We start from the raw sequence: 25,667 nt of genomic DNA, 5'->3' as shown, positions 1-25,667 counted from the left end.
ATAAGTTTATGGAGTCATTTTGTGAACTTTTGTTGTGTGTTTTGCAGAATTAAACTGTGGACCGCCATTTGCCATGTTTGTTCTAGATAATGTTATGCATCTTAATAACCAAGTCTTGTTAAAATATTTTTTTAAGAAAATAAATTAGTTATCTGTGAAGTAATTGAAAATGTAATTATCTTCATTTTCAGGTAATATGTTTTTTAATTCTACCAATCTCACACTTTCATATTTTCACTAAAATGACATCAAGGGACTGTTATTTAACCAATAATAGCGTGTTTCTTGTCCTTTTAGTGGAAAATTGAGGGTAGAACCTTGCATTTGTCTCCCCAGGCAACCCATTCATTGATTAATAAGATTTAATAATAAAAACCATCTTCTTATGCAACCGCACTGACCCAAACATACGCTGGAGGCAGACAATCTTGGTTCAGCCTATTTCCCATGGCAACAATCATCAAACTGTTCTCGGGTTAAAGGATAAAGATAAATCAATCATTTTCCCAAGTGATGGGCTTGGATAGTTTATGATTAAATTAAAAGTTTAGGAAAAGTCTACATGAAAGAGTAGTAACACAACTAGCAATGCAAAAGTAGAAGATGCAAAAAAAAAAAAAAAAAAAAGGAAGACGATTTCAAGTAAAGTGTATGTGTTTATGAATTGCTGCAGAAAAATGGTATAAAGGCAGACAAATGCCCTTTCTCCTCTGCGTGGGCCTTGAAATAGGCTTTGCACAGACACAGGACTTTCAACTGTCATGCCAAAACACTGCAACAGCGTAGCAGATGAGAAGGTGTACTGGATCGTGCTCTGGTACTGTTGTTAAACATCCAATATGCATGAGGCGCTGTGGAGAAAAGAGAGAGAGCAGATCGTGTCGGAGAAACAACTGACATTGACTGAATCACAGGCATTATATGCTGGATTTGATTCCCAGAGGTGAAAGTAATGGAATTATTTTAAATTTTTAATTGAGTTGCTTTTATGGGTACTTGTACTTCTTTGAGTATATTTCAGTAATATGACTTATGTAATTTGTTACATTTCACCACCCAACCGTTACTGAGTAAATTATGTTTTTTTGTTTTAAAATGATCAACAGACATTGTGAAACTACGAAAAAATAAAATACCAGACAACAATCGAATGCATCGCATCATTGCCAACCAATCAGATTAAACGTAATGCACCACGCCAAAACAGCATTGAATGCCAGTTATTTTCTCAGTTTTAGGGTTCATAAATGTAGCTATACTTAGGATGAGAATGTTTTTTGTTTTTGTTTTGAATTGAATTCATTGGTGTTATTTTATGTATTTATATATATTTTTTTACTTTGTCTGCACATGCTGTCAAAGGTCAACACTACATGAAGTGGAATCTTTTACAACAACATGTTTTGTTATTGCAATTAAATAAATGAATTTATTTTATTGCATAACTGTGACCATCACCAGCCCTCCCTAAGGAAGGGTTCCCCTCAACCTAGTTGAGGGGGAAGGGAACAGGGAATGGGGAGTCAGGGTAGAAAAATGGAAAGGGTGGGGAGGAGTCAACTGTTTTAAGGTGAGAGTGCAATGTGATGTTTTGATTGTGCATATTGTGAATAAATTAAGTTCCAATTGTGCAAGATTTGGTCTCGTCCTTTTTCCGTTTATACATGAGATGTTTACTGTATGCAAGGAAACTATGGAAAGATTTATCACTAGAAATAAACATCAGGGGTGAAAGTAACTAGTAACTTTTACTTTGAGTAATATTTAATTGAACTACTTTTTACTTGTACTTGAGTATTATTTGTGTGACATACGTGAGTACAATTTCAATCAAGTAACAGTGCTTCGAGGATATACCAGTACCCTTATTGATCCTTAAAAAAAGAAAACACACAGAGACCAATGCTTGAACACCCGTTTAATTTCAAACAACGAGAAAGGTTGAGAAAGTGAGCCGAATAGTACTGAGCACATTGGACAGATGGAGGCAGCCAGCGTGAGGGAAAACTGTAAAAACAGAAGGAAGAGAACAAAACAGGAGGGAAAATGGCCAATAGAAAATGAGGGTGACCTTAATCAACAACCTATCACAGTGTATAAGGTTGATGATACAAATCCATACAGATATCTTGATACGTTCTCCAAATTACCTACATCCTGGCCAATGTGTGTATGTTTGCACAGCAGTACTCTCCGTTTCATTACAGACCTATTTCCTCCAACTAATACTGGGACAGGAGCTGTTGATAAGGAATGTACTCACTCTTCTCTGCACACAACATCTCATTTGAGCAGAGGAAATTGGAAAGGAGAAGAGAAAGGAGTAGAGCGTGGAGAGGTTAGAAGGACGGGCACATGTGGAGTAAAAGGAGTGGACGAGGAGCGAGAGGACAGCCATGGCAAATGAATGTTTGCCAGAGCAGAGATAAGCCTGGTCCACCTTGTGTAAAAAAGTAGGGGGAGGAGGAGGAAAGGTGCGAGAGAGAGATTGGAGGTTGGGGAAGAAAAAGAAGAAGGTGCGATGTTGGAGACGAGACTGGTGTAGAAACATGCTGAGTTATGCAGAAGTACAGAGAAAATTTGTTTCACTCTTCTTGCTTTTGATATTCCTCAGCAGTCGGATGAAAAACGTAAAGAACTGCAGCCAAATGGAAAGTTTGATGGTTTGCAGCAGAGAGCAACTACTTCAGAGCGAGAGTGAAAGAAAGTAAGAAAAGCTGCTAAAAGCAGATGGATTTACTGAAATGTTTTTAGTTCCAACCTTTCATACGGAGGAAAGTAACCAGATAGAAAGCTGAGATGAGTTTTTCTTCTTATAGATTATTCGGGGAAAAAAATTACATGTCACAATTCTTGTTTTTCGGTCCTACACATAAAAAGTCAGAAGATTATATGAATGAAATCAATATACTAAGAAATACCATTTTGGATTGGACAGAGTGTGGTGTTTGTCTCTAATCAACTATTCTCTGGGCAGTTAAACCAATATTGCAGAGCAGGTGTGAGTCACTGCAACATAACTTAACTAAAAATAAATGCAGTGTTCAGGAAATCCAATATATGCGATTAGATCACTAGATGACAGTGGCTGCTTTTTCACCCAAAATTTTGCCCATTTAATGAGTGGTAGCCAGTGTCAAATATCGCGCAAATTCTTGTTCCTTTGAATCTCGCGATTGCACCAATCTCACAAGATTTGAAAGATACAGTTTCGTCCAGCACTTCTAAAGCAAAGAAATACATGATTTTTTTAAAGATTTAACCTCTCACAGTGATGGCCCACAATGGATTCAAACCAGTGACCCTCCGGTTACAAGCCTGCTTCCTTGACCACTAGGCCCCCATTGCCCCATATACCAGTATAGTAATATTGCTAAAACTGGCCAAAGAAATTAGGTTTTTACCATGGCCTTTGGTAGAATTTGTAACAGAAAATCTGAGTTTTAGGGTAAAGATGTGCCATCAATGCCTCAATGTCTCCTATTGAGCTTCCTTGGCTTGAATTTTCGGAAATGCAAAGTTATCAATTTACTGTTTTTCAAGGAATGCTTCTACCAATGAAAATGAAAATCCAAGTTCTGTTCCTTTGTTTTGGGTCTGAGTTTAAGAACCTTTTTATAATTTTCTGTCTGCAACTTATAAAGTATATTTTATACATATTCTAATGCTACCACGTCATAATAATGGTGTAGGGTAAAGATGGATTCATCTTCATATCGTGGTTGCATTTGCTTCTACTGATAACACAGATACATAATTATGGAAAGAAGTGCCACCAGTTCAGAGTGACTCATGCAGTGTTTACTGAGAGGGACGAAAATGAATAAATACCAAAATGAAAATGAAAGGCTCGGAAAATAAATTGGCTCTTTAGTTTGTATTTCAATTGGTATCATTGTGACTGCAGGGGATTTGTTCTATTTGATTGAAAATAGTTATTTGGTTTAATATCTTGCAGCACAGCAGTTGTTTAATTTTACTAACGGAAGCATCTTAAATAAAAGCTTTTTTCGAGTATGTTCCACTTCTTTTATAAGTGAAAAACTTGCATTTTTTGACTCTGCAATGGAAGAATAGTTAAGTTTGACATTGGGTAAAGTTTAGCACAGCCACGTCTTGGTCGAAAACACAGCTTCAGTTTATTCCGTCCCTGATATTAGAGATAATTTCTTTTAACAAAGCCTCTTTTATATACAGAAAAATATATAATTGGCACATTTCTCTTCTACTCGGGACAAGAAATTGAGAAGAAATCGAAGCTGTATATTTTGTTTGTCACGGCAGTTCATCTTAATTCATGTAAGTGGATGAGGAGCGAGCGAGTAAAGTGCGCCTCTCTGTCTCTCTCTCTCACTCTTTCTCTCTCTCTCTCCCCCTCGCCTGCATCAGTTTCAACTCCACCCTCCCTAAAACCACTTGCATCCAATTCAGTCCACTCAGACTCATTGTTAAGGGGACATATTGGAAACCTATTAGCTCTCATTATGCTTTATAGCGACCCGCTCTACCAGTGCTGACTTTTAATCAAATTTCACTACCTTGTGTGTGTGTGTGTGTGCACGTCTCGCTGTGCACGGCCAACTCTGTGCAGACAATGATGAACCAGTTTTCCTTATAATCCATTCGGATTCAACAGACCTCAAACCAAACCGCCCTCCGGTTATGAGGGAGTCAATGGCACCTTTTATGGCAACTCATCCAGGCTGCAGTAATGCTGTGCATTCATGAGCCATGTCAGTCAAACAGGATCGAACACAGTGAGATAGAAATAGCGAGACAATGGAGTGAAGTGAGTTTAGAGTCTATATTTTTATATGAACCATCACTGAAGTGAGAACTCATACAAGATTCCTAATAGTATCTATTTGGTCCTTGAAACTGAAAGTAATATGGTTCTCATAAAGTGCTGAGTAACCCGTCTCTGCATGGTATTACATTAACATTGTGTGTGAGTCGATATCAGTGGTGGACAGTAACAAAGTACTGCACTTAAGTGGTATTTTGCTTTACTTGAGTACTATTTACGTATAATAAAAAACAGAGGTGTGAACTCGAGTTACATGACTTTAGACGACTTGACAAAATGACAAAGGACTTACAACTCAATTTAGACTTGAAAACAAATGACTCGTGACTTAACTCGGACTTGATCTTATTGACTCAGGAAGACTTGACTTCCTACCCTTCCATGATAAAAACATTAAGTGTAATTATTATTAATGAGCAACAATTCTGCTCAAACCCCTGCTGGACAGCACGTTCTCCTTCTTCTTTCTTGGTTATTGAAGTGTTTCAACCAACTTGAATAGGTGCATATTGCCACCTACTGTACATGTGTTATTTCATTGACAGCACTTTGATTGACAGGTCCACTTTTAAACAAACTGACAGCCAATCAAGAAGCAGCTGCAAACATCAACGTGTGCTGAGACATGCACGCATTAGCAGAGAAAACCATTCCAAGAGTGATATTGTGGATTTAAAGATTATAACATTATTAATAATTGATTTGGAAAATGCATATCTCGTTCTACTTCCCAGTATGATTGTTTGTTTGGTTAACAGAGGAACTGTGTTTTTTTTTAATCTAAAAGATGTTGGATTGATTTGTTTATAAAGCATTATGTCAGATTACATCACTATTACTTGACAAATATGTACTCTATTCAAGTAATTAATTGTTTATATTAGATGAATAAACTTACTCTGTAAAATGGCGCTAGCTGTGGTACGACTTGTTAAGACTTGTAAATTAAAGATGAGGGCTTTTGACTTGACTTGGATTTGACTGTCATGACTTTGGTCTCGACTCAGGACTTTAGTGACTTGTTTCAACCTCTGATAACAACTTTAATTAAATGCTGGCAAGTTTGGTTTGCTAAACAAAAGATGCACTGAACGTTGCATTTAATTACTTCTGTCACTGTTTGTTAACTCTACCTCAAGTATATTTACCACAAGCACAGAAATATGTTTTTTTAGCTAATAATACAAGTGTTGGTTGGATTTGTTTTTTTTTCTTTTGTCAAATAAAACAGCAAATGCAGTTGATGAATGGAACTGAGTAATTAAACTCAGGCTTCTTATGTTTATTTGGGTAGTGTTGAGCCTTTTCAACAGTTCTTTGTTCTTTATGTGGATGATGGTGATTTGGATTGATGTGGTGTTAATAAACACAAACCTAAATATTTTGGTCATTCATGAAACACTGCAGTGTTGTTCAGTTTTACTACAGTTTGGCCGAATACAGAATATCGAATGCGGTTAAATTTTTCACTATTTTTTTAAATAGTGCATAAATAGTCTAGAATACATTTTTAAAGAAAGTAAATGTTTATTGAATGTTCTGACATTTTTAAAAATATTCCAGTAGCCTTTGAATTATATTAGCCCTTCAAATAAAACAAAACATGCATTACAAAAAAAGCTAGTGCATTAAAGGGGAGGTATGATGAAAAAAAAATCACATTATAATGGTTTTGCTACGGTGATATACATCCCTTTAGCCTCATTCAGAGGGACAAAGTGTAAAAAGTTCTGTTTCCTCCTCCCTTGTTATTCCACATTTTGTAAAAAGTCAGCTTTAAATGGGCGAGTTGGCTTTTGCCCATGTTGGCAGGTGACGTCACCTAACACGCCTCCTAGAATGTGAGCTCCTCTCTCTCCAACTATCTAACAGCTAAAACAACGCTGCTTTTTAATATAGAATATATATTATACTTTATATATAAATACTGTATATGTAAATGCAAACTGCACTACTGGACGCCCAAACTGCGCTACTTTTTCTGCTGCGATCGTGTTGGGAGTCACTGCTTGGAGCCACAGACCCATTGTTTACACACATCAGCTGTTAGCACTCCATGCTAATGCTACACCAGTCTATGCAACGAGACCAGTGTAGTGTAAGGAGGAAACAATGGACTCTGTTGTGGAAAGAAGGAGCTGCTGCTTTGGTTCTGCAGCAACGCGCACACACTTTTCCGACTCAAAATCACTGCACCTTGTTTGATTGCATCATTGCATCACACGCTACTATTTGCTTTTAAGTCACTAAACCGAATATATTCGTTGGCCGAATATTCGGTGCATCCCTAACTACAGTACTATAAACATGTAACAGATTGTGAATCAGTGTTTAAGTACTTTGAATAATTCAGGATTTTTTTTAATGTAAATACTTAAGTATGGAGTAGTTTTTGTACTTTTACTGCTGTAATGAAGGTGAGCACTTTGTCCACCTCTGGCCAGTGCACACTTACGCATTTACAAAAGAATGACACATTTTAAACAGGCACTCTTCGAACACATACACTGGCACACAATAGTGTGCATACACACAAACACGTGTATTAGGTGTGTATTAAAGTCCACTATTATCATCATTACCATAATCCATCTGCAGCAGGACACAACTCAAACTTTGTGGCAAGAAAAAGCTCATCCATCTGTCTGCACATTTGTTTTTACTCGTTTATACATCCCAGTCGTTTCCCCCCTGACTGCTATTTATTCTACTCGCATGTCTGCTTTTTTTTTTTGTTCATCACATTGTTCCCCCTTTTAATCTCTTTTTTTCTGAAACTTTGATCAGTTTGATTTGAGAGGCTCGCTTGCAGTAAAATTAGAAATATCTCAAGAGTTATTGGCGACCACGGTGGTCACAGAAATGAAAATATTCATAATTATGATTAGGCCATCGGTGGTGATGATAATCTGAGAGATTGGAATGACAATGACACTATTACTGTCGATGATTAAAATGGAGATGAGGATCATGGCAACAAGGAGTGCGTGGGATGACGAAGAAAACAGTGAGGATGTTGGTACTTCTTTCTGGCTCTCTGATCCGTGTCCGTGTTTTCACCTTTGTCCAGATGGAGAGAGACAGACGGAGGGGACGGACGCCAGCCGAAGGAGGGAAGCTCGCTCCTCAGCCGGACACCACAAAAGTGAGGACACCAGTGACAGCAGGGAGGACGACGCAGTCGTGAGTTTACATCTCATTATTATGGTTTCACCTTCATGTTCAAACATCAATGACCAAATACTAAACTAGAACTAAATCCCAAAACCCCCATGTTTTTCTGCTGAAAAGAAATACAAGTATTTTAATTTGACGTATTTTGTTATAAAATGTGAATGACTGCCCTCTATGGGTTGAAACCAGGCTATTACACTTTAATTTTGTTATTGGTTGAGAACAAGATTCTACAATTTTATTGGACCATCCTGCGTCACTTTTGGCCCCGCCCCTCCTTTAAAAACTAGCACTTACGGACTCTGCAATCTGTGGTGGGTAGGTAAGATTGACAGAATTTTGAATAGAGAGGTATATTGAGTATTAAATAACTAGTTAGCATAGCATAGAATGTTCATAGATTCAAATACTCCAAACATGCCCCTTTGGAATGTCTAATTTGGCCCTCAGGAGAAAATAAAAATGACAGAGTTTTCTTAATTATATAGAAATTTAAATTGAAGATCCTGTTGGGACTAATAAATATCAGTCATTGCTTGGATATGGTCGGTTTCCTACATATTTTGTTTTTTATGTCTACGTAGAAGTGCAAACTGGGGCACAATAATGTTGAAATTACTTGTTTCCTGCATAAAAATTTGTGGCCCACTTGAGATCAAACTGCTCCGTATTTGGCCCCTGAGCTAAAATGAGTTTGACACCCCTGCTTTAATTGAAATAGTCCTGATGACTCCATTTTGACAAAACTAAGTTGCATTGTAGTCAAAAGACTATGACTAACATTAAATCAAAATGTGTTGTCAAATTTAACACTGCTGTTGATACATACAGTGTGTGTGAGCTCCAATAATCCAGATCCAGATCTTAATTACCATCCAACACCAAAGCCTCAGTTTCCTGCTCACCCGTTGATTACTGCTCCCTTTTGCGAGTTAAAAAAACCCTGTTGTCCTTTCATAATTAACGAGATTAAACCAAATGTAGAGCAATCCTCATACAGGTAAACGGATTGTGAAGTCTGTTATCATAGAAGTGAAAACATTAAAGAGACAACATTTGTGACCTCGTTTCACGGCTTTGGACACTTTTCCTTCTATTGAATTCTTTCTACAGCTTAGCCCGTTGACCCTCACTCACTGCAGCGAATGTTAATAATGTTCCCAGCCGAGTACCAGCGTGTGAATACATTACACGATCTACTCTTTTTTTTTTTTTTTCACACGTTTATTGCGCTGATAGTTTTCACGCTGAGCAATGTGAAATTGAAGTCACATTCAGGGGCAGATGATGATGAGATGGGGTTTGAACCTCAGCCAAAGATCATTAGCACCTGTATTTGAATAAATGCACCGCTGTGAATTTGGCAACTGATTACTTATTATTAACTTTAGAAATAAGTTGATCTACTTTTAGCAGCATTGGTTTAAACACAAATTCAGATTTGGGCAAATTACCAAAGGTGAAAGTGATGGATTACAAGTACTCATGTTACTGTAATTTTATTATGGGTACTTTTTTCAGTATGTTTTCAAAATCAGTAATTTTACTTGCACTTAAGTGAGTTTTAAAAGAAGTAAAGTCATTCATTACATTTCTACATCTAATCATTACTGAGTAAATTATTATTTTTTGTTTGAAAATGATCAACGGACATTATGAAACTACAAAAAATGAAATGACCACACAACAATCAAATGTATCACATCATAGCCGACCAACCAGATTAAGCCTAATGCATGGTACTAAAACAACATTAAATGCTGGTTATTTTTTCAGCTTTATAGTTAATAAATGTATCTATACTTAGAGCCTGAGATTGTTTTTATTTTTGAATTGAATTCATAGGTGTTATTTTATTTAAAAAAAACATTTTGACATTTTGCCAAACCTTTTATTTTATACAGATGCCTTTGTGGAAAATAAATTAAGTTACAATTGTACATGATTTGGTCTCTTCTTTTTAAGTTTATACATGAGATGTTTACTGTATGCAAGGGAACCGCGGCAAGATTTATTACCATAAAATAAATATGGGGGGGAAAGTATCGAGTAACTTTTACTCTGAGTACTATTTAATTGAGCTACTTTTGACTTGTACTTGAGTATTTTATGTACGACTTACTTGTTCTTGAGTACAATAGACCCTTTGATTGTTTGTAAACATTGCAACATATTTTGTTGGGCGGAGCTTAGCCTGGAGGCAAAACCACAATTGTCTTTGTTTTTCTGAGCCCGAGTGTCCGCTGAAATCCTATACATTTTTTATTTATGTTATTCCTCCTATTGTGGCACCCAAACACAAAACAAGACGACATTCTAAAGCTGTAACATTACTAGCCTCCACCTGTGACATGGGCCATTACGGGGTCTATTACAATCAAGTAACAGTACTTCTACTTGAGTAGGATATATTAGTACTCTTTACACATCTGAAAATGACGTTTTACTGTGCAGCTTGAAAGAAAAAGACTATTTAATGTCCTCCACATTCAGGAAATACTAGAAATCTACACTGTCAAAAATAATCATCTGGACCTGATTACAACAGATTTTGGTGCTTCCGTATTCAGGGAAACATTATAAAGGAATTACACAGGATTCCTTTTAGAGATCCAGTCTTTTTTCTCATTAGTTGCTGCAAATGAAGTCAGAAGACTTTGTTATCCTTCTCAATAGTTTCTATTCTCTATCATAGCCCACGCATGAATCATTTTTTTTTTTTGCAACTTGCTTTACTAAAACCTCACTTGGCTGGGTTTGCACTGCGCCACAAACCAGTCTGTGCTGTCAAACTGTCTTATCTTGAAGTGTTCTGCTGCCTGAGGCTCAGGTGTCTGTAGGACTACCTGAGCTACTGCACATTTAGGAGATGAAGGCAGACAAGCTGCTATAATTAAATGTTAACTGTGCATTCGGCTGTTGAAAATGTTTGGTACCAGGTTTATTATTTATCTAAAAAGGTTGGAGATGTGGGTATTTTAATCTGAAGGAAAAAAATAAAGTTGTTAGTTAGATGGTGAGGGTGATTTCTTTGGTTAACAGGGTAATATAATACAAAGTCATTGAATGTACAAAAAGCTAAAGATTTAAATGACAAAGGATTTTTCAATGATTATTCATATATATAACATAACATCGATTGACATGTTAGGAATTAATGTTTCTACATCTTAAAATGCAGTTAGGCCATCCCTTTCACAAAATAATGCACATTTCTTCTTCTTAGCACGCGTAATAACGAAGTAGCACCCCCGGGAATGGGATTATCATTACTTTTATGGCAAGGAAAAATCATTTCATACACAATGTGACTCAGTGTGCTTTACATCAGGGCTTCTCAAATGGGGGTATCTGTAAAATTTACAAATAAAAGCATAAAAATATGGGGTTTTATAATGTTAATTTTAGTTAAAATGACAATCATCATAATAAATAATCTTGATTAGAACATGAGCTGAAAATACAAGGGTCAGACCTGGTCCCACACCAGGTGGGAGATGAGCGGAAATGATAAAAACTATAGAAATAAGTCTATTCAGGAGGCACTGGATAATGTTTAATTTCATTTGTTTACAAAATATGATTCTTTAAAATGTGTGTTGTCACTCATTCATTACATTATTATGCTTAACAGTTATTTTTTTCATAGAATTCTGAGCAAAATGTAGTTAGACAAAGGGATACAAACTGTACTTGGATTCAGGAATAAGAGAAAGGGAGTACTTTAGCCAAAAAAGTTTAAGAAGCACTGCTTTACGTAATTAAAAGTGAAATATTCAGGCATATGTAAAAATCCTTCTATTAAACAGTGCAAAATTTAAAATCATCATAAGCAGACATTTAAAGGGATCCTGCACTGTTTTTACAAATGTGGCTTAAAACCTTTGAAATGTCCTTATTAGAATATCTATGCCTAACAAAATGCATTATTTTGCACCATATTTGTTTCATTAAGAGAAGAAGAGCAAAAAAAAACCCTGGTTCTTTACAACAGACAAATTCAACTTGGGTCGACATTAATGAGCAGCAGTAGATCCTGGTGTCCTGTATTTACATGCATGGAGCTCTTTTTCTCATCTTCATGCCATCTACGAAACAGCAGAGTTGGAACTGTCGCCCCCTGGGGTCACAGATTTTTTCACGGCATGAATTTTTTTTATCAAATTTTGCGAAAACAAAAGAGGTTTAATCAACTTTTTTAATTTGTACTGATTTTTAGAGCAACCCAAGTTGTCATTTTGACTAAAAAAGCTGCTAAATGATCCTGAATGCTTCACTGCTATAGAAGTCCATGGGCTGAAAGGGGCAGTTGCGATTGGCGTCATCAATTAAGTCATTTCAACATGGTGGCACACAGGCTCTCAAACGGTGAAGAAGACACGGTTTTAAAAGTGAATACAACGAATATGTTACAAAATAATGCGTTTTGTTAGGTATAGATCTTCTAATAAGGACATTTCAAAGGTTTTAGGCCACATTTGTAAAAACAGTGGAGGATCCCTTTAAGAGAGAAAAATAGATTACAAATTTGGACAATTCTGCCTTAAAACAGTTTTTTTCAAGTCTAATATAAGGGGGCCGACAGTCAGCGCAGACATAAAAAGTTTGTTCCACAGGTGTGGCGCTTAATACCTGAATGCTTCACTATGTAAAGTGAACAAAGGTTTAAGAATCCAGTCTCTGTTACACCCACTCGTTTATGTGCAGCTGTTGGCTAACAGAGATTTGATTTCAGTAAATGTAAATGACAACTTAAAAACAGTTAAAAAAAAACATCAAGAATTGAAAACTAAACAGTAACTGGCATCTTCAAATTCTTCAGCATTTTTCTGAATATATAAACAAAAAGGAGTAGGAAGAAGTATAGGAAGAGAGAATTAACTGAGAGAAAACAGTTACATCTTAAAAAGGTTTTTAACCTCTGTGATTGTGTTCTGCTCCTCCAATAACAGTTCAATGTTTCTCAGTAGAGAGTTGAATTAGTTCTATAGTGCTGCTTTGTCACAGATTTGCTGCAATCCGTTTCATTGGCTTTGAACAATTATTACTTCTATGAGTTGCACACAATAAATCATCACAATTACACTATAAGAGACACATCTGTTTTTATGCAGCATGTCTCGTCTTGACTTTACATTTTACAGACTCATGGACTCACTTACATATTAGGGAAATCGCTATCTTTGTTTGACTTTTTGTCTAAAGTGTGTGGCTTTCTACATCTCTTTATTTACAATTTCAAATCTCATTTATCCTCCTCTCTGTTTCAGTAATTCCACTTTGTCCCTCAGTGTGTGTATAAGTGTTTTATTCACTGTATATCCTCATTCAACTCAACATATTTCACCCCCACTAACTGTATAATTCATGTCATGTCATCAGATTATGTTATTGGTTCTCCACTGTGGACCTCACTTAGAAAATGTCAGTGCCAAAGGTGAAAGCTGCAGACCAGGGTGATCTTTACACGGACAAGGCTCTTATTTCCATTCTGGATGCTCCTGAGGGTGGAGTGTCGGCCATGAGTGTTTGTCATGTTTGACTTTTAAATAAGCAAGTAGGTTCCAGTGGTGACAGCTGTTTTTTTCCTCATCTCTTTCGACAAGTAGTCTCCGTCCGACTGTAATAAAGATGGGGGAGACTAAGTAAAAGCACAGAGGAGAATAAAGAACAGCAGTGGATCAAAGGAAACAAAATAATCCTAAGTAAAGTGAGGAGTGAAGAGATAAGAAGCAACTGTGATTGAGCAGCAAATGCTCACTTCTGCACATGTCCTTCCTTGTCTGAAATGAACGAAAACTAAACTAAACTAAAAGTCACAGTTGTGTTCATTTTGTCTGTTTTGAAACTTACCATAGTGGTGTTTTGCCCCAAGGTGTTATATGGAAACAGCTTCTTTTTTTCCCTCTTTCTCCCCAAATGTACAAATGTACTTTGTAAAAAAAATAGGTCAATTTTTGTATTTACGACCACCTGTTCCCCAAATGTCATTGCGATTTTCCCCTGAAGTTGTGCTCGGCATCTTGGAGTAAAATGGGCGATCAATTCTGCAGCATAATAATAGTTATTTGGGACAAAATCATGCTTCCAACTTTGTGGAAACAGTTTGGGGATGACCTCATGTGGACATGATTGTGCACGGAGCAAAGCCTATTTAAACTGATTTTAGTTTGGGGGCCAAATATCCACTAGTGTGATCTCAAGTTTGCTGCATATTTTAGGCTAGAAAAAGAGCGTTTTCAATATTATTCTGCCATAGTTTGCACCTCCACTTATATTATAACATATTACAATATAACATATTTAAGGCACCAACATCCAATAAGTAACAGATATCACTCCCTGCAGGATATTAATCTAAATTTCCTTGATTTTCTTTGGCCAAAAATTATTTAATTTGTGGAAATTACTGTACGTGGAATAATTGCAGGATTTTGGAAAAATTATTGTTCTTTTTGCATTTTTAAATAGAAACTTGGGAAAACTGCAAAATCCTGCAAATATTGTTGGGTTTCATTCCATTTGTGTATTTGAAAGGGGCTGAGAAATTAGTTTGTATTTTATACAATAATTAATGTTTACCCTCTTCTGTGGGCCGAATAGGAGGCTTGAAAGGGCCAGATTTGGCCCCGGGGCCCTGAGTTTGACTCAAGCAAGGCCTTCTCATCCAACATCGGTGTCAAACTTCATTAATGTGCTTATGAAAGGATGACTTGAAAAAAAATCTAAAAAAGAAAACAACTGTAATCTATAACAAAATCTTAAACCTTTACACTGGAGTTTTGGCCTTTAGAGCTACTGAAGTGTGAAAAACATCACAATTAACCATATGGTTTAATAATGGATTGTTAATCTTAGGTTAAAATATATGAAATGGCAGAAAAAAGAAGTGTATGTATGCACAGGCTGCACAAGTCTGTAAAAGTTTGCAAAGGCAAAGATTTTTCATTCTGGTCATTGATGTGAAAGTACAAAGATAATCAATGTGTTTAAGGGCATCTTTCTCAGTAGTGTTGTAAGAAATGTCGTGCCATTGTTTCTGACTTGACAGAGATTTTAATCACTGTGGCAATTTTACAGCAGCCTATAAAACACGGCAGCACAGGCCTAATTGTTAACCTCCCGTCACTTTCAGGGCTGTAAATACGGTTTTCTTACATTTGCACTGGCCTTGCCGACAGTTTATGGGCAGCAAAACAGAGGTGTCGATGGCAGTAGGGGATTTTACAGTGAATGACGAGCAGCAGGAGGAGGAATCAGGCGACTTTACAAATACACTACCATTTAATAACCAGTAATGCTGGACTGCAACGCACAAGCTCCAAGTCTAAGAAACAATGTTTGCTTAGCCAGAGGTTGGGGTTCATCACTTCACGTGAGAATAACCTCAATAGTGTTGTCATTGCAGTCAATGGAGATTTCAACTGTGGCACATAAAACATATCTACAGGTACTCACTCATTCCAAATACCTTGTCAAACTGAAAATATTTGATAAACGATACGATGAAAGATGACTTCTTTCATCGCATTTGCTATAAAAATCCTTCTGTGCGAAGACGAGAGAAGAATTGCGCTAGTATCTGACTAAAACAGTCAGGAAAACTAAAATTTGTGTTAATTTTCCTATTGAAGAAACTGTCCCTTGATGGTACAATGCTTCATGGGGGTTGTAGTTCTGATAATATACGGATCAATTCAACAACTAAAAAACTGCATTTCCTAGTAAACGATTCGGTCTTCACTGAACTTTAACAGGAAACCGCAGCATTTCAAAGGTTTTCTCTACAGTCTGTCACAAACTACGCTAGAAAACAACAATATTAAGTTAACAAAGATTCATCACGACCAACACCGGCAGAGATTCTCACCTCGCCTCAGGAGAGTCAGGCCGCAGACCAAGAACCTTATGATTTTAGGGTTTTAAATAACTTCACAGTCGAGGAAGTGCAGTTGTTTAAAGGGTTAGCACTTTGGCTTCACGGGAGGAAGGCTTTGAGTTCCAGTTCTGGGTTTGAATATTTACTTTAGCATGTTTTCCCTGAGTTTGATGGAGTTTTCCAATACCCACAGAGTTATGTCTATAGGAGCAAAAGGTTGTGTGGATGTGTTTATCTTTTTAAGGCTTTATCCCTGAGAGTAACTGGTGTTCTGTTGTTTTCTGTTTTGTATAACAAATTGTTACTTGAACTAGTATTCGTTCTCTTTTTTTCAAATACTTAATCTCATCCTCTTTCGTATTCCTATTATCCTTCCTATTTTAATTATTATTCTTATTTCTATGCTAATGCCTGTTCTCATCCTTATTCTCATTCTGAACACAAATTATGTATTTTGTTACACAGTGTTCTTGCTATAATGTGAGTTTTTTAATCAATATTTTTTCAATGGCAAGGGTTAAACTTTTATTTTGATACTTTAAACAGCCAGTAAATTGAGCTGCAGTTAAAGGTTAAAATAGAAGTTGAAAAGTTTGTTTTAAACTCCACCGTGATTATTAACATTTTCTGAAAAGTTTTACACATTGCATTGTGGGATGTGGAGTCAACATTTAGTGATTCAGATCTTTCCATGTAAACCCCAAAATCAACATTCACCACTGTTCTGCCACAACTGTCAGTCAGTGAAAACACTAGAAATGTGTTGAGAAGTCCCTTTGGAAGAGTTTTTTAAGGGGGAACACAAGAAATCACATACAGAATTAGGTAAAAACACACAGCACACAGACTACGGTACTCCACATCCCACAATGCAAACTCAACATTGTTTATAGTGGCGGTCAAAACAAAATTTTGAGTTTCAACCACTTACACATTTTTGCGACCTTGCTACCTTGTTTTATTTTTTTTCCCCACTCATTCTCTAGTATTGGTTGTTATCTGGCTATTTTTGGTTACTGTTGAGTTTCATGCATCACCAGTGAAGGTTAACAAGTCATGATACTGATGTGTGCTTCTCTTGCCATCTCCAACTGTTTCCTGTCCGTTGGGTTGAATCATGTCACGGGTCAGGTGGTTTTTATCATCACATTTTCAGAGGAAAGTTTACCCATGAAGTGAACCTCATGAAGGGTAGCCCAACCTTGAAAGAAACCTCCTAATAATTCTTGAAGAACCTTTACGGGATGGAAATCCTGCTCAAAGTGAACAAAGAGACACTCTCCTCTTTGTGATGTTGTCAACACGGATGGATGATGGATGGATGTTTTGTTATTAATGGGAACCAAATTCTAGTGCAAATCATTTTCTCTTGTCTATTAAGATTCTCCCTAGAAATGAAGCAAGGATAAGAGCCATATAAAAAAGAAAAAAAAATCTCTGTTCTTGCCAAATCTCTCACTCATGCTGCTTGACAAAGGGAAGATAACAAAGGCTTCATAGTGTGATCCTGAAGAATGGCAGGATGGAATATTGTGAATAAAAGATATAAGCACTCCTGTTTAAGGGCATAAATACACCTACAGTAAGTCATTAATATTCACATAAGAACATTCCTTGCTTTCATCAGTATTCCCTGTGTGTGGGAGTGTCCTTGGAGGGGATTTTGTGTTTTTGCTGCAGTATTTTTTCATATTTATGCATGGATCCAAGCTTTAAGTGACTCTGTTTTCTAACATTCCCATCCAAAGAGTATTTAAGAATTAAAATGACAACCATTTAAACTAAACCTTCAAGATTTTGTTCAATGTTAATGCTTTATTCAGACTGAATCTGTAAATCTGTGCTGTCTTGAAACTCTGGTTTGTGTCATTCTTCAACTTTTCTTTGTCTGCTTCTGACCCTTCATGCCACACTCGTCTGAAGTGTATGTTTCACATGTATTATGTATCATCTCCTGTGGAGTTCCAGCCTGTGGAGTCATTGATCACTGCAGTCCCCGTGCTGTTCAGGCAGGAGACCAGACACTTGGAGCCCCTTTGATTGATCTTCCAGGATCTTTCCCTGCTGCCTTATTCGCTGTCACACTCACAAACCTTGGTTTTTAGCATCTCTAGAACTGCTTGGTTTATATCTCTTAGTCACAGAAGATCACTTTCAGGGTCGTTATATCTAAGACAAATCAATACCTGTCACTCCTCCAACTATCATTTAGTCATCATCCTCATTTAAAATAGAAGTGAACTGGTTATTAGAGTGTAAATCTTGTGTTGTAAAATGTTATACATATGATGGCAAAGGGTTCTCTCTTGATTCAGATTCAAACTCCAAGCAAAGTCACTTCTGAAGGTTTAGGTCATGTGAGCCATCTGTGGACCAAGGCCAAGTGTTGTGTACAGGTTTATGAATAAAGATATACGGTAATAAGTTATGTATTAAATTAAGTTGATTTATGCTTTAATTCATGAACTAGTCACACTGGTGTTGATTGTCAGTTATGATGCAGTTAGTCATACAACAATGATTGAGAATGTAAAGAAAAACCATGATAAACACTTTATTTAATGCAACTGCTGCATGCTTTTCTTAGGTTAGTGATCTTAGGCCAACCAACCAAATTTACTTTTTCAAAAATACCTGTTGAAAACACACATATGTAATATCTTTTTAAAACATAAATCTATATATTTTCCTGTGCAACATGCATTTCACAGCATGCTTGTCAAAAGAAAAGTGTCTTTCAAAATAAAAGATAAGTCCAACATGACAGATATTAGGTATTTATTTATTTTGGACCAACTGTGCGCGACCCACCCAGTACAGGTCCACAACCTCCTTTATGGTCCAGACCCACTGGTTGAGAATCCCTGTCTTAGGTCATGTTTATAATTGTTTTTGCTTGTATGGTTTAGTCCTAGCTTCACTATTTCACAACTAGACTGCATACATTGTGGAGTGCAAAGTTTGGTTGAGAGGAAATTGTGATGTGGTTGTTTTTTTTTAAGTGGTAAGTTGCAGGTGGGGGGCGGGGGGGGGGGGGGGGGGGGGGGAGAGTTATGATTTTGATTTCATGCCGCCAACTTTTATGTTGGGTCTTGTAAATGGAAAACTTGTATATGCTCAAATTTTCCATTTGAAAATGTACCCAATCCGCTTCAGAGTTCACTCATTTCAGTTTCAGTTTAACCCTTTGCATTTAGTTTCTGTTTCATCAGCTTTCTCCAATCAGGTGTTATTACTGGCTTTTAAATTTTCCAAAATGCATGTGTTTTAATCATGTGGGAATGGACTTCTGTCCATTTGACATTGATCCTGATTTTAATACAATGATCATTCACACGTTAAAGACTTGGAAAAAAATTCTATCCACATTAATAACGATACAGTAGGTCCAAATATATGGACACCTCAATTTTTCCTTGTTCCGTCATGTTCAAATGCACAATTCAGATCTAATCCAGATAAAATTGAGTGTGGTAATTGAGGAACCAACTTGACATAACTGATTCAAATTTCATAAAGATCCATCATTACGAACCAGGATATGATTATTTGTAATTTAGCGAGTGATAAGAGATGGGGATGTTCTGATTATTGAAAAGGATCCAGAATTAGTGTATTTATCCAGATCCTCCTCCGAAATCTAATGGAATCTTCTTTTTGGTAAAAATGTTGTCAAAGTACTTTTGATGTAATCCTGCTAACAGACAAACATATAAATCCCTACAGTTGGTCCTTCCCGTTGTGCATAAGTGGTTCATGACGATATTAATGGGCTTTTACACACACCCACACACACACACAACATCTAGTTTACTTCAGTGTAAAAAAAAAATGACCCATTGCAGTTTGATTGTTAGCTAATAGTATAGATGCAAAAGTGCATTCTGTGTTTTGTGTGTAATCAGATTTCACCCCAACCTGTTACCATTATTTTTTCTTTAGACCTCCTTTATCTAACGGTGACCTATCACAAACCCAATATTTAAACAGTATACATAGTGATTTTCTACATTTTCTACTGAAGCTCCACTGCCTTTTATTTGCAATGGATTCCCACAGCTTGCTTTTAATAGCGCTGACATTATAAAGACGGAAAAATGTAATACATTTAGCAGTTGATGTTATTTAGTCAATATAACCCACTTGTGAACTCTGGTGCTGTGAATTTAGAAGACACTTTTGGCAGCTGACATTTAAAAAATGATGAAGAATCCTTTTGAAACCTGTTCCATCGAGCCACACACTCAAGATAATACGGTGCACTTTGTCTACTGCTCCCATATTTTGCATTAAGTTTTAAAATTGACCGTATAAAAAATAGCAGAAAGACAGGAAATAGAGTGATTATTGTTTTTCGCCTGTGATAATGACCATAATGGCAGAATGAGTCTATTATTGTTAGCAGACAGAGCAAGTGGCTGAAGTGCACCGTCGTTAATGTCAGGATATCAATTCCTTTAATGTCCTCCTGGATTTATTCTGTCATTAAACAACCTGCTGTCTTGATTTTTCATTCTCCAGCCAGTAGAAGTTTACATGTGTATCGACACTTTATTCGATACAGCTGGCTCGGATGGCCCCCGAGTGGCAATTTCACATTCTTGTGAGATGGCAACTGGCATGAGAAAACCAATTTTTATTGGCTTTTTTCAATTTGCACCTGGCTGAACGGAAGATACACAATGTTCTTTGGAAACAGCGAATCAATGCTGCGTTTCAGTAATGAGTCCTTTTTGTCCACGCTTGTTCACAGCTGAAAAACTGAGAACTTCTTTCACCAACTCGTCAACATAAATTTACCAGATGTTTGACAATCAACTACAATTCTTCCAACTTGATGGATATTCATCATCTGACATCTTTTTCTCTTCAGTTCAGATATTTTCCTAAAGGGTCCATGTTAAGCTAAATCGACTTTTCTGTGCTTTAAACATGATAAAAGTGCTATTTGGGCTTCATACACATGCCCAAAGTGTTTATTTCATTGATTCCCTCAATGGTTAGTTCTTTCTTACTGCAGGGTGAGCCCAAACACCTCGCTCCAATTTGATGACACGTTCCCACTTTGATGAATTTGACGCAGCACTGAGCTGGAGAAGCCACGCCTCCAGGAAGCTCTCTGCCATGATTGACATGTAAACAAACACGTGCACTAAGGTGCACATTTCAGCGTCTTTCGCGCCCCGCCCCACGCTCTGTCTCGTGTTTATAAAACAGCATGAGCTCAGCTACGGAGTGGGTGGGAGGAGGGCGGGCCATCCTCTGGCCTTACGTCATCATGCGGGGAGGAGGAAGTCAGTGTCCTGTCTATAGACACGCCCACTTATGTATTTGCAAAAGTAGGCCACAAATCAGCCTGTTTGTGTAGAGTTGCTCAGAAAGTGACTTTTCAGAGGCTAAAACTCTGGAAAACAGGCAAGTTTGGAAAAATAAACCTCAAATACTATGTTTTTGAGGTTCTTAGAACAAATGGAGATGGGTGAAAAATAGCATGACATGGGACCTTTAATAGACTCCCTTTTCGCAAGCTTTCATCAATAATCATATCTCTATTTTTATTAGGAGCTTATTGTTCTTTGACTGATACAATCTGTCCTAAACATTTAAAAAAAAAAGAACCCGCAGATGGCAGAGTTTGTTAAATGTATTAGTTTAATGACTTTGCATAAAAAGATAGTTACAAACATTAAAATGTTTAACACCACATCAATAATCTAGTCATACCTCCTCCACCCATAAAGAAACACTGTATTCCCCTTTATGATTTACTTTTTCTTTTTCGTTATCCCTTCAGAGCAGTTTTTCTCGATTACTCTTTTGATGACTTTTCCACTTTTAGTGGATTTCTAAGAGTTTGTATTCAGCAACTAGACTTTTCAAGCACCACTTTTTAAGGTTAAAGGCTCCTTTACACAAATGTTGACTCTGATTCATTGGTTTTATTAACAAAATGATTAAATAATGCATGTAAATTTAAGAAAGCTAACTTGCACTTTTCATGGTTATTGGTAATAAACTGAGATGTTGTGGTGCATAAAGTGAAGGAATGCAACTGCATTGCAACCATGGTATCATTTTGTTCTTTATCGTCCTCAATATTTTATCCATGGCTGGCTGGGTTTGTTTAATACGAAGCTAGCTACACAGTTGACGTAGATGTGATTGGTAGAGACAAATGAAAAAAATTGACATGAATGTGATAGACACTGTGGTGGAAGAGGAGGTGATGACACAGATGCAGGGAGTGAGATTGAAAAAGTTGACCCTGAGATACCAGTGTGTCACAGCAAATCATCATCATCCTCCTCCAGCGCAGCCATAATTCAATAACGGCTCAAGTTGCAACCGTTTTGTTGCCGTAGCAGCCAAGCTATGCCAGGTGTGATGGCGAAAAAACAAAACAAAAAAAAAACAACACAAGTTTAACAGGAACAAAATATCCTTCATCACACATTATTTAAAAGGCTGCATGGTCGCTTAGTCAAAAGTGAGGATGAAATCATCTCTTATTGTTCATAGCTTATATTTCTCATAGGACTCCTTATGTTCTTTTTCTTTAGTATTATAGTGGTGTACTGTATATGTTCTCTCAGCTCTGAACAGACCTTTTTTTTATTACAGAGTTGAATGACAACCTACGCACTGGCTTCATATTGATGGCAGCTTTATAACAACGTAGGAGTGCAGTAGGAGGAGACGGTTGTAAATTACTTTTCCACCTCCCTGCAGGTGGCCAGAGTTTAAAGAAATGTACAAGTGGATATATAGATGATATTTACACTGTCATGCACAAGTTTGGACAAACTTTCCCATTGAAATTAAATGAGAATGTGTGGTTTGATAGAAGAGGACAAAAAATCAGTGAGAATGACAAAAGTGACAAAGACATGTGAGAAAAAAATGCAGCATTAAAAAAAAAAGACAATAAAGAGCCTTTCCACTGACTTTGTGGATACCATTCAGTGCTTATGCCTCATAATCAAAAGAATAACAATGACAATAATAATAATTAAGGGTGTCACGATCCGATAGTGGTTTATATTGACCTGTATCTACAATTTCCAATATACAGTAATATATATTATAATATTATTATATTTAGGGATAACAGGTTTGTAACCATTTGATTTATAAATGGGTCAGTTACTGTTGCTGACTATTGTTCTCTGTTTCAATAATATAACTACGCTACAAAATAATACAATTATGTATGACTCCGGCAGATATAAAATAGGCATGGACCAATACTCAAGGCTGCAATATTGGTATCGCTTCGAAAGTGAAAAAGTTGTTTCGGGACACCCCTAGTAATAATAATGTTTAGTAAACCTATAGAATGGTTTTGTAATACAAGCCAAAACCAAAGAGAATACTACAAGAACTGCATTTACTGAGAAAATTCAAGTGAGAATGCTGTATTTTCAAGACAAATTGTTACACTCCAAGTGCTGAAAAGACACCTGGATAGCAACAAACAGTCAAAAGAAGACAAGTCAGTTTACTTTAAATGATTTATTCATCATAAAACAAAGACGAACACTTCCCGAGTGGGGAAGGTGAGAGCTGGGAGGTTGTGCCAAATAAATGAAACCATCAAAACAAACCAGGGCCTCTCAAACTCTACCACTAAGCATGAAAAATAACATACAAAAGTCCTGACTGACTAACTAAAAGAGAGGCCAAAACTTACATGGGGTGGCACCAACCATAACCTAATGCTTCTACACATTCAGATTACTAGGTGTGCAAAATTTAGGAGATACCTCGTCTCACCTGGCCCTACACCTTACCGACACACAGAGATCAGAACAAATGTGAGTTTCCACTCTCACCAACGGAGGTCACTGAGTTGTTGTTGCAGCAGCACAGGTTGAACGGCTCTCTCCAGACTTCTCCTCCAAGTGTGCTGATCACGCCCTTATATACTGCGGACCACCTAATGAGGCCAGGTGGGAGCTGCAGCAGCCAGTTGATTAGACTGCTAGGAACAAAAGAGGAGGGTCACAAATTGTCACAACGGTGCAATGTCACATAACACAAATAATAAAATGTTTTGTTGTTCTTTGGTGTCACAGGGGTATTCCCCTCAGTGTTACCCCTCGGAGTCAGTATAACGATCAATAATCAATTCGTAAATATTTGTTAAACTTCTAGCATGCAGGCTGGGGCACCGTGAGTGATAAATGTGACATGTTATTCTGTGTAATAATAGTGATAATAATAGGGAGAAAAGATCTCACAGTTATGATTTTTAATAAAAAAAATTTGACATCTGCTTGACATTCTGAGTCTCTTTGAGTCGTGGATAATAGTGGACAACAAACAAAAGGTTGTTCATATTATACTTCCTCAAAGAAGAGTGAAACAGATCACTTCCACTTAAAAGCTTAGATTTGTAAATATGACCTCAAATTAAGCATCAAGGTGGTTGTGTTGGCAATTAAAAAGAGCCGTTGGTTCCAAATGAAGGAAATCATTTGCTGTGAAGTGGCCTTAAGGTCACTGTGGGCTGTCAGGGACTTTAAACACAAAAGCAGCAGGGGCATTTTTAATTACTCTTTTTCTATTTCATTTTGTCAGGGTGACAAAAGATAATTGGGCATTTTTGGAAAAGACTAAACGTCATGGGGTAATAGAGGGAATCAAATCGCTGAGAATTGAGCAGTTTTTGCGTGGAACCGTTGGGTAATTTAGGAACAGAAAATCAGATGTAAAGAAGAAGAAGAAAAGCTGAAGAAGTATTAGTTTTGATGGAGTCAATGTGAGACTTCTTCCTGAAATCTGTTTGTCTCTTGGTGATTGACAGAGGACACAGACACCTCGCAGTTATCGAGCAATTTAGGACTTGTGTCATAAGTATGACTGGGAAGGCTTTCAGCTGATATAAGAGGGTTGTTCAAACAGAAACACACTGCAGAGTACTTCAATTCCTAAGAGAAGAATTCTTAAAGACTTCTAATGAAATGATTAAATGTATTTTATTTCCATTTGTATTTTAATGTGTTAGCATTAATTTATTTGTGCATGTCGATTAGGCTTGTTGCTTTGGCAACAGTTGTTCGGGTGCATGACTCATAATTCTGTAATGCAGGGACTCATCATGCTGCATTTTTGTATAATGAGCATTTTTATATCCTTGGCAACACATTGATGGATGTGTTTAGAGAGTTTCTCCAAAAAGTACTATATATAAAATACATTACTCAACACTAAATCTTGCTAAAGTCCAGGTTGGTTGTTAACAAGACTTTACATGGACTTATCGGATCATTTTTGTTGCTCTTAAGTCAATGTAGCGTGTTCCTCTCCAAAGATATTCCTTTTTTCTGTATCCATTCTTAACTGGACCGTGAACGTTGCAGCTTTGTTGAGAAAGAGCCTCCATTTGTGAACCAAGCAAAGCACTAAGGATATCTGCATGCAAATTACCATATGATGTTGTTTCAAGAATTAACTGAGACACATCAGAACAATCAATGTATTACATATATAATTATAGTTATATAGTTTTCAAAGCCATTACTACAAGTGTCTATTTACATTTTAGCATTATACGGTAATCACTTTGTGTTCTTTTTTTAATATATACTATGTAAAATATGAAAGATAATTATTTTAAAAAAAGCAGTATATGCACTATTGCAGAGATGAGCAACTGTTATTACAGTGTCTGAACCAATGGCCGCATCATTAGACTTCACGTCAGAATTTAGACTAATTTTAAGTAGAATCTACAATCTCTGAACATTATCTTTTCTTATTTTTTAATATTTTTTTGTTCTTTTTTGTGTTTTTGACATTATGTTG

The 25,667-nt window shown here is 36.7% G+C and overlaps 1 protein-coding gene across 2 annotated transcripts in view; it reads left to right on the top strand.

The window, feature by feature from the left end:
* Positions 1-25,667, top strand: part of b4galnt4a (beta-1,4-N-acetyl-galactosaminyl transferase 4a) — a 186,656-nt gene that overhangs the window by 64,328 nt on the left and 96,661 nt on the right. For both annotated transcript variants that reach the window (XM_028450362.1, XM_028450363.1), the window contains exon 2: positions 7,878-7,990. In XM_028450362.1, the coding sequence (XP_028306163.1) occupies positions 7,878-7,990 (113 nt within the window). The remainder of the gene's footprint in view (positions 1-7,877; positions 7,991-25,667) is intronic.

The sequence above is a fragment of the Gouania willdenowi genome, chromosome 6 (genome assembly GCF_900634775.1).
Source record: "Gouania willdenowi chromosome 6, fGouWil2.1, whole genome shotgun sequence".
Lineage (NCBI taxonomy): Eukaryota > Metazoa > Chordata > Actinopteri > Blenniiformes > Gobiesocidae > Gouania > Gouania willdenowi.
Note: the sequence above shows the minus strand (reverse complement) of the source record. Positions and strands in the feature narration are given on the sequence as shown.